At 45.3% G+C, this 9491-nt stretch overlaps 1 protein-coding gene across 1 annotated transcript in view; it reads left to right on the top strand.

The window, feature by feature from the left end:
* Nucleotides 1-331: 331 nt before the first annotated feature.
* Nucleotides 332-9491, top strand: part of LOC136632002 (phospholipase A2 inhibitor and Ly6/PLAUR domain-containing protein-like) — a 69291-nt gene continuing 60131 nt past the window's right edge. Inside the window, exon 1 of the mRNA XM_066606534.1 lies at nucleotides 332-396. Coding sequence (XP_066462631.1) covers nucleotides 348-396 — 49 coding nt within the window. The 5' untranslated portion in view covers nucleotides 332-347. The remainder of the gene's footprint in view (nucleotides 397-9491) is intronic.

Below are 9491 nucleotides of genomic sequence, written 5' to 3'. Positions count from 1 at the left end.
CCAGCCAGCACAATCCCCCACACCTGAGCAGGAAAGCTCCAAAGAACCTGTAGTACCACAGATCTCAGGAGAAAGGCGTGACAGGGGATTCTCTCCACCTCCCCGAATCACCACCTCACCTGGCTTTTCTGGTGTCCTGGGAGGATCACACCAGTCATCTCACGGGGTCAAATCTCGCTGGCGTTCTTGCAATATCTTGCACAGGGATGCTTTGTAAATCTAGGCCCCAGCTTCGTGGGCTTTGCCAGACTGCAAAGGCCCCAGTGTCCTGCGCTGACTAGGCCCTGCTCCCGGCCGTGTGGGCCGCCAGTTCTGAGGACTGGACCAACTCCACGGGCATTCAGGAAATGGCAGAGACTACAGGATCAGCACAAGAAGCCCTTACTGCAGCTCGAGGTAAACACTTGCTGCTGTATCAGTAATGGGGCCTGTCAGGCTGGGTGGAACTCTGAGTACTTTGGTCTTCCCACTGAGCTGCGCTTCTTGGCCTGGCAGGGTTGTTTGCGATAGCTGCTAAGCAGACCCTCTGAAGCAGTGAGTTCTCTGAAGCCGGGCGCCACCGGCGTAAACAAGCGTCAGGAAAGAATGTGCAGCTGGGCTTCACAGAAGTCTATGGGCGCTCACCTTACCTACAGGAATGGTGTGCGCGGCTCCTTTCTTGTCGATCTCCTCTGAGGGTGAGCATCTCCCTCTGTCGCTGGGTGTTGGGCCTGTAAATCTAGGCCGCGGATGGAAGGCTGTGGTAGGCCTGACTAGGTCGCTGGCCAAATCTTTCTTCGCCGCTGAGCTCCTGAGACTTAAAGCTTTAAAGAAAACTGTTGTGGCATATAATGTGTCCTCCAGTACACAGATAGAGTTGTCCTTGAGCCCGATGAGGTAGGATGGAAGATATTTTATATATATTTTTGCGGCCATCTTCTGACGGCCATAATATTTTAATTTTTCCATCAATGTAGCTGTGTGCAGACTCGTTTTTTGCTGAACATCCTGTAGTTTCTACTGGTACCATTTTGGAATACATGCGACCTCTTGATAGCTTTTTATTGATTTTTTTCTTGGCAACGGGGAGACCAAAAAAATCAGCAATTCTGCAATTCTGAAGATGTGCTTTTTTGTGGCGTAAATCACAAACAAAAAACGGCAGTATATGGTTATATCTTCCCTATGTACATACAAATATAGCACCAAATAAAAGCATGAAGTGTAAAAGCGAAATACTTTATGGAGTATCACAAATACTTGAAACTACATACAAAAATTTGAAATAAAGAATGCAATGTCCATACATGCTGCATGACTCCTTTTCCAGGTGAAACAAATCCAAGGTGGTCTTCTAATCCAGAACCCTTTCCAATCCAACTTCCCTGCCACCCACACAGCTCTTATTTATTTTGGGTGGGAAAGCGCATTATGAATTCCTTGGAATTACAAAAACACATAAAAATGATCTGTCATGATTTTATTAGTAATTGTTTTTTAAATTAAACGTGTATTATGAATGTTTCACATAAGGAAAATGTAATTATCCTGTAAATATATATATATATATATATATATATATATATATATATATATATATATTGATATAACATATATTTATATAATAAGAATCTATTAATTTCTAATTTCTCTGATGATAGATAGATAGATAAGAGATAGATAGATAGATAGATAGATAGATAGATAGCAGATAGATAGATAGATAGATAGATAGATTGATAGATAGATAGATAGATAGATAGATAGATAGATAGATAGATAGATAGATAGATAGATAGATAGATAGATAGATAGATATGATAAAAGCAATACTCACCTATCAGCCGGCATCTGTGTCCCCGGCGGTGTGGCCAGCTGCTGCAGTCTTCTTCCCACTGTCTTCTCCCTGGCTTGCTTTTAAAATCCCTGCCGTCAGCGCTGTGATTGGATCGAGCGCTGGCCAATCACAGCCACAGTGCTCGATAAACCAATCACAGTCATTCAGTGATGTCATTCTGAATGCCTGTGATTGGTTTATCGAGCACCGGCTGTGTTTGGCCGGCGCTCGATCCAATCACAGCGCTGACGGCAGGGATTTCAAAAGCAAGCAAGGGAGAAGACAGCGGGGAGAAGAGTGCAGCAGCTGGCCGCACCGCCGGGGACAGCATTGTGCCGGGGATACAGACGCCGGCTGATAGGTGATCTTCACTGTATGTTCTCAATTGGGGCAGCGCTGCTGCCGCCGGCGCCATTGAGCGCAAGGTAAAACCCCTGAATGTGTCATCCAAAAAACGCAGTTACCTGCGTTTTAAAATCCGCTGCCCTATATTTACCGCTGTGCATTTTTGTGCACAGGTAAATATCGGGCATATGACCGCTGCCATTTAAAAGCATTGATTCTAAATACATGCGGATCGTAAATGCAGGTAACATACGCACATAAAAACGCCCGTCTGATTGAGCCCTAAACAGGAACAATATTTAGGATGACACATTTTTTTCTCTATTAAATTGACTTTTCTTTGACTTAAATATTCATATTTCTACATTCATTGGCAAAAGTTTTGAGACTGATACAAATTTTGGTTTTCAAAAAGTTTGTTTCTTTTTAGAACTCTTAGGCCGCCTGCACACGGCAGGATTTGCACTGCGGACTCCGGAGCGGGCGCCCACCTCCAGATTCCGCAGCAGATACCTGCCATAGCATGCTAGGGAAAAGCGTTTTTTCCTGCCCATGAGTTGAAATCAATTGTGAATTTCCGCTCGCAGGGGAAAATTCGCAGCATGCTCTATTTTTAGGCGGATATCGTGCACATGGCTTCCATGGAAGTCAATGGAAGCCGTGTGACTTGAGGCCCGTTACGAATTCTTCATTGCGGAAAGGTTGCGGAATCCGCGTCATCAACCAATGACAGCGCGGCATAATCTGTACTGTGCATGTGCGCTGGCGGACCAGACAATACATTCGCAGTACAGAATATGAAGAATCTGGACAATTACGCAGAGTCACTGGCCAAATTCCACTGCGGCCCTGTCAGGTGTTTCTATGGTTACTGAAATACAATTATAAGTATTTCATAAGTTTTTAAACTTCTATTGACAAATACATCAAGTTGAGGCAAAAACTTAATATTTACAGAGTTGACCCATATTTTTCGAGACTTCTGCACTTTGCCCTGGCATGCTGGTTTCAGATTATATGGGCCAAATCCTGACTGATGGCAACCCATTCTTCCTAATAAGTTCTTGGAGTTTATCACAATTTCTGTGTTTTTCTTTGATCACCTACTTTATGAGAATTGATCACAGGTTCTCGGTTGGAGTTTCCATGTTTTCCAAGATTTCAATGCTTTGGTCATGGAGCCACTTAGTTATCACTTTTGTCTTGTGACTTGGTGCTCCATCATGCTGGAAAAAGCATTGCCCATCACCAAATTGTTTCTTGGTGGTCGGAGGAAGTTGTTCCTGGCAGATGTTTAGATACCATTCTTTATTGATGGCCGTATTCAAAATTGTGAGTGAGCCACGGCTGTATAGGTTACTTGTGCATTTACTATTCATGATTTGCTAATAACACATTTTCTTTGGTTTCTATACTTGAAGATGACACTTGCTTTGGTTGGAAATGGGGCTTAAGAAAAGTTAGTGGTTGTCCCTCACAAGTAACCTTCTGTCTTTTAACTGTATAAATCTCGGTGCAGGACATCCTCTATCATAATGTCCTTCTTTGCCACACTTGTAACAATAGCAAGAAGCATTACATTGGTTTGATACCTTACATGCCTAACATATTTGATTACTTCTTGGAATTCCTTGGGATTCGGCAAACCTTGGTGGTTGGGAAGTCATGAGTTAGCTTTTTCATTTCTGCTATCTCAGTCCTCAGTTCTTTCACAACCTCCTCCCTGGTCACCCTTGACCCTGGAATTCAGACTTGTTTTGTTTTCAGCATAGGCGGAGTGACTTGGGCAACAGATGAATCTACTGTGGACACTCCTTGTTGGATTGTTGTAATTCTAGCCTGCATTTCATTAACTTTGGTGATTTTGCTGAAGGAGCACTTCTTTAATTTTTGTTCTCTCTCTCTAGTTCCAAATTGGCAGCTTCATTTATTTTCACACTTAATATATCATCCATAATGTTGGGATCATCCAAGTAGGGTTTTAATTGATATTTGAATCAGATCAGTCCCAGATTTTTCCTCTGTGCCCACTTCTTTAGAGGCAACGAGAAATCTTTCCTTTTATTCTACAGTCATGAAGAGGAAATTTGGAGGAGATGTTTTGCTATCTTAAGAGATACACTAGTGAAATTGAAACAATTACACACAGATACACCCAGAAGGATTGGGTGGAATTTCATGATGTACAGAGTCACCCAGAATAAATTGTAGTTAATTGCAATAAATCAGACAAAGTTTATTACTGTTCAGTACAAGTTGCAGTAAGAAGTGCCCACCATGAGCACCTGTGCACTCTTGGATCCCTGTAGGCATTGAAAGTGTTGGGATATCTTGTTGGGGTCTGCATGACTTCTCCAGTCAGTTGTTGTATAGTATGTGGTCGGTGGCCATATGACCTAATACATAACCTATGGCGTCTCACACATGCTGTATTAGGGATAAATCTGGGGACCCTTCTGGCCAATCCATGGTCATTACACTTTGCAAGATGTGTCTTGTCATGGCTGCTATATGTGGATGAGCATTATTTGTTGGAAGATACCATTTTGGATGGTGGTCATAAAGGGTATGACAGCAGGACATACCCCTTTGTCAACATACTCTTGGGCAGTCATTTTATCTTCAACAACCACCAATTCAGTCATGCTTTCATAACTGGTTGCCCCCCAAACCATGACTCCAGGGGTTATACCTGTGTGGCGTTCTGAAATCACAGCAGGGTGGGTTTCCATCTCCAAAATGCACTTAATTAAGGTCCAAGGGGGTCAGAGAATACAACCAAGGGCAGACTAGCCATTGAATCCATTGGGAAGAATCCTGATTGGTTGGGTGCTGGTGCAGGGGCAGATCTACATTTTTTTGGCTGCAGAAGTGGAAAAAACCACACCTCATCCACTCAGCTGTCTCTCCTCTTGGCTCCCGGCCTCTGCAGTCCACACCTTGCAGGTCCAATGCTACCTTCCGTGTTGTGCTATAACTGGACGTAGTGTACATGTGACAGCGCAATGCAAAGGCAGTGTGGGACATGTGCAGAAGCAGCATGACGTCACAGGATGGGGTGTGGCTTCACGATTACGAGCAACTCCATTCTAATCAGCCCTTAGTGAAGTGTCTAGTGGAGTTGCTAATGGCAGGACCTGCCAGGAGCAACTCCATTCCAGACTCATTTCTAAAAAGGTCCAGAAGGGGTTTTATTACTAACAGGGACCTGGAGGGAAAATTTTTACTAAAAGGTGGCTAGGAGGAGCATTATTACTAAATGGGGACTAGAAGGGGCATTGTTGTTAAACAGGGTCCAGGGGGGCATTCTTACTAAAAGAGGGCCAGGAAGTAAGGACATTATCACTAAAAGGGGGCCAAGTGGGGCATTATTAGTAAAAGCAGTCCAGTAGGTTGTTCATTGTTAAAAGTGGTCTAGGAGGGGGCATTATAACTAACAGGAGGCCTCGAGGGGCATTATTACTAAAAGCGGGCCAGGAGTTGCATTATTACTAAAAGTGGACCAGTGGGCATTATTAGTAAAAGGGGGCCAGGAGGTGCATAATTAGTAAGAAGGGGCCAGGATGAGGCTACTAAACTATTATTACTAAACACAGGCCAGGAGGGGTTTTAATACTACTAAATGGGGCCAAGAGGGCATTATTTCTGAATGGGGGAATAAAAAGTGACACCATTACTGTGTAGGAGCACTAAAAGTGGCACTTACTGTGTGGTGCTTACAGGGAGTACAAAAAAGGGATACTATTACTATGTGGGGCACATGGCATTATTATTGTCTGGGCATGAATAGGTAGATTGTGTAGATGTGGGGATAATTAAGGCAGGTGGCTGAAAAATTGAGGAGTCAAAGACTTATGTGGGTTAAAGACTGCCCATCATAGTGAGAGCACTGCTGCCAGTCAAAACAGAACCCTCAACGTGATTCTGCTGGTCCTAGACCCATGGCATCAATGTCCATCATGCAGGCTCGAAACAAGCCAGTCGTCATGTCACTGCCAGCACGCCTTTGCCACTGTGGGTTTTATCTTGAGTAGGTACGGTTAATATCTTTGGTCCTGTCTAGCTAGGGTTAATTAGATCTGCAGCTGTTAGCTGATGTAGTGGCTGGTGATTGAGAGTTCTGTCAGCCAATCAGTTTCTTCCTACTCCCTATATAACCCAGCTCTTCCTGGCTGGAAGTTGCTAATTATATTTCCTGATCAAGTAAGCTTGCTCAGTGCTCCTGTCTGTTGTCTGGCTCATGTGTTTCCGTTTGTTTTGCATTCTGTGTTCTCATTTTTGATTTATTGTCAGTTTCTATTTGTCCCTGGTTTACTGTACTCTGGTTCCCTTCTGACCTTGGACCTGTCCTTGTGGAAATAGTGGGGTTATGCCTTTTGGGATGGGTGCTCCACTGCAAAATAGGTTTTGTCCGAGGGGTCTAGAGTGGGGGACACTATTACTAGTGAGGCCACTGTGGGACACACTATTACTTGTGAGGTCTCTGTGGGGGACACTATTACTAGTGAGGCCACTGTGGGGGACACTATTACTAGTGAAGTCACTGTGGGGGACACTATTACTAGTGAAGCCACTGTGGGGGACACTATTACTAGTGAAGCCACTGTGGGGGACACTATTACTAGTGAAGCCATTGTGGGGGACACTATTACTAGTGAAGCCACTGTGGGGACACTATTACTAGTGAGGCCACTGTGGGGGACACTATTACTAGTGAGGCCACTGTGGGGGACACTATTACTAGTGAGGCCACTGTGGGGGACACTATTACTAGTGAAGTCACTGTGGGGGACACTATTACTAGTGAAGTCACTGTGGGGGACACTATTACTAGTGAGACCACTGTGGGGGACACTATTACTAGTGAAGCCATTGTGGGGGACACTATTACTAGTGAAATCACTGTAGGGGACACTATTACTAGTGATGTCAGTGTGGGGGACACTATTACTAGTGAGGCCACTGTGGGGACACTATTACTAGTGAAGCCACGGTGGGGGACACTATTACTAGTGAGACCACTCTGCACGTGGCAGCATACCTCAGCAGACTTAGGGTATGTTTGCACATGGCAGAAATGCTGCGGAATAACTGCAGCAGAAATTTCCGTGGCGAATTCCGCAGCATTTCCACATACAAAAAGCAGTCAAAGTCTGTACCATTGGTGCATATTTTGTCTGGAAATCAACCACATACCCACAGCTGATTTCATACTATAAGACTTCCTGCTGTCAGCGTTCCCCGGCTTTTGGTTCCCAGTGACCTGGTTAGGTGCAGCGCTGTTGGTCTGGTGAGGCCACTACACACTATTGGGCACCGGAAGCCGGGGAGTGCTGACAATGGGAAGCCTATGGAGGAGGTGAGGGGGAATGCTGCAAAGTATGAAATCAGCTGTGGGTATGCAGCTAATTTCCAGTCAAAAGCTACACCAATGGTACTCCAGTAGAGAAAAAAACACAGGGTGTTCCTCCCTGCATATTTTGAAATGGCCCTGTCCTTTTTATAATGACGGAGGTAAAAATCATATGTTGTGATAAGCCCCGCCCCCTGACATGTTGGCACTTTGCTATAAATAAGTGGGTTTTGGGTTGTAGTTTGGGCGCTCAGTCTCTAAAAAGTTTGCCATCACTGATATAGTGTAACATAGTCGCACATATTAACTCCCATTTAATTCTCAAATAATTGCTAACAAAATCATTATGGCAGTTCATTATGAGGAATTCCTAGGAATCTACAATCCACTTTCCGAGTCAAATAAGTGCTGGAGAGTGTGCAGCTAGCAGGGAAATTGGATTGAAAAGGGTTAATATTAAATCCTTACACTTAAAACAAGGTACATTTCCAGGGCTGAGTATGCAGTTTAGGTTCACATACATTTTTTTGTCAGATGTCTTAACAGCATTTTACAAAGAGGAGGGTAGCATTGCTTTATCTTATGGTGGGTGCAGCAAAGCCCTGCCAAGCTTGTGTTTAGCGGACCCAGCGCATGGGGTCCCTAGCGGTCTATCCGTCCACTAACCTTGAGAACCACACCTAAGTGGCGTTGGAGGTCATAAAGTCTATCCATGGTGCCCATGAGGCCAGGCAGGAAGGATTCTTGATGTACCTGCAGGCGTAAATCTCCAGGTGAAATGTTTGATTGACCAAGTTTATGACCTCTGTGGTTGATGGAGCCACAGTCGACTGCCAGAATAATGTGAGAAGTAAGAATTGAGTAAAAAGGGGACAGCCTGTCTAGGGACACAAACTGATGTGTCACAGAATGAATGAGGTTGTGTTACCGTATCCTACCCACTGGTACGCCGGCCCGGGTTGCCCTAGAACGTACCCGCAATCCCCTGTCCCTGCCTACTTGCCTCCACTCCTGGCAACTGGGCGGTCCCTACTCTTACTAGGGACCGAGAGAGGACACTGGCATACCAAGATGTAACAAGGTAGAATACCGACAGGATGGGCAGATGATACAACCAACAGAAAAATACAAGCAGACCAAGGCAGATGGGAAAACCTGGCAGATATGACAGAACAAGCTGACAATGCTGGAGACCAACAGAGGCAGGATGCTAGCACGCTGAAGGAAACCAAATAACAGGCAGTGAATGCAGGTCACTGCCAGCCTTAAAAACACAAGCCTCCGCCCAGAGGCGGAGAGAGGGAGACACTTACTCCCACGGCACCAATTTAAAAGGTGCTAATGCATGGGGCTGTCTACAGGTGCGCTCACGCACGGCGCCGCCCAGACCCGTCAGCACATTGACGACCAGCCCCCGGCAGCTGGACCACAACGGGGGGACGCGCCCCGACCACGGGACCCTGCGCCCCCCACCCCGGGAGGACCCGCAGCCGCCGCACGGTAACAGGTTGAACACTACATTCCAGAAGGAGCAGATATCTGGGAATGCACACCACACATGTCCCTCTCCCCACACCCTCTCCAGCACACCTCAGAGATATCTTCATTCATTGTAGCTAGTCTTGTCAGGTACCAGCGCAGAAATATTTTCTGTGAGGATTCTTCAATGTGCGACCCCGTGCAAGACTTTCTTAGTCCAAGCGAGGGCTTGCTTCCAAGCTTTTATGCTGAATTGCTGCTTGATGTTCAGTTCCCACAACTTAATCTGTGGGCATTTGTTTTGAGAGTTCAAAGCAAAGGTGTCCTCCTAAAATGTGGAGATCCTTCTAGCAGTGCTCGCAGAGAGTGAGAAGAAGATGAAAGCCACCTTGGGGAACACTGGTTTCAGCACATCTAGAAGGCATATTTCAACCTCAGGTGGGCAAAAGCTAGTTTGCTTGGTAGCTGGAACGATTAGCTTACCGTGGGGAAGTCCAT

This window comes from Eleutherodactylus coqui, chromosome 6, assembly GCF_035609145.1.
Source record: "Eleutherodactylus coqui strain aEleCoq1 chromosome 6, aEleCoq1.hap1, whole genome shotgun sequence".
Taxonomy (NCBI): Eukaryota; Metazoa; Chordata; class Amphibia; order Anura; family Eleutherodactylidae; genus Eleutherodactylus; species Eleutherodactylus coqui.
The sequence above is the reverse complement of the archived record's forward strand: the minus strand, read 5'-3'. Positions and strand labels throughout refer to the sequence as shown.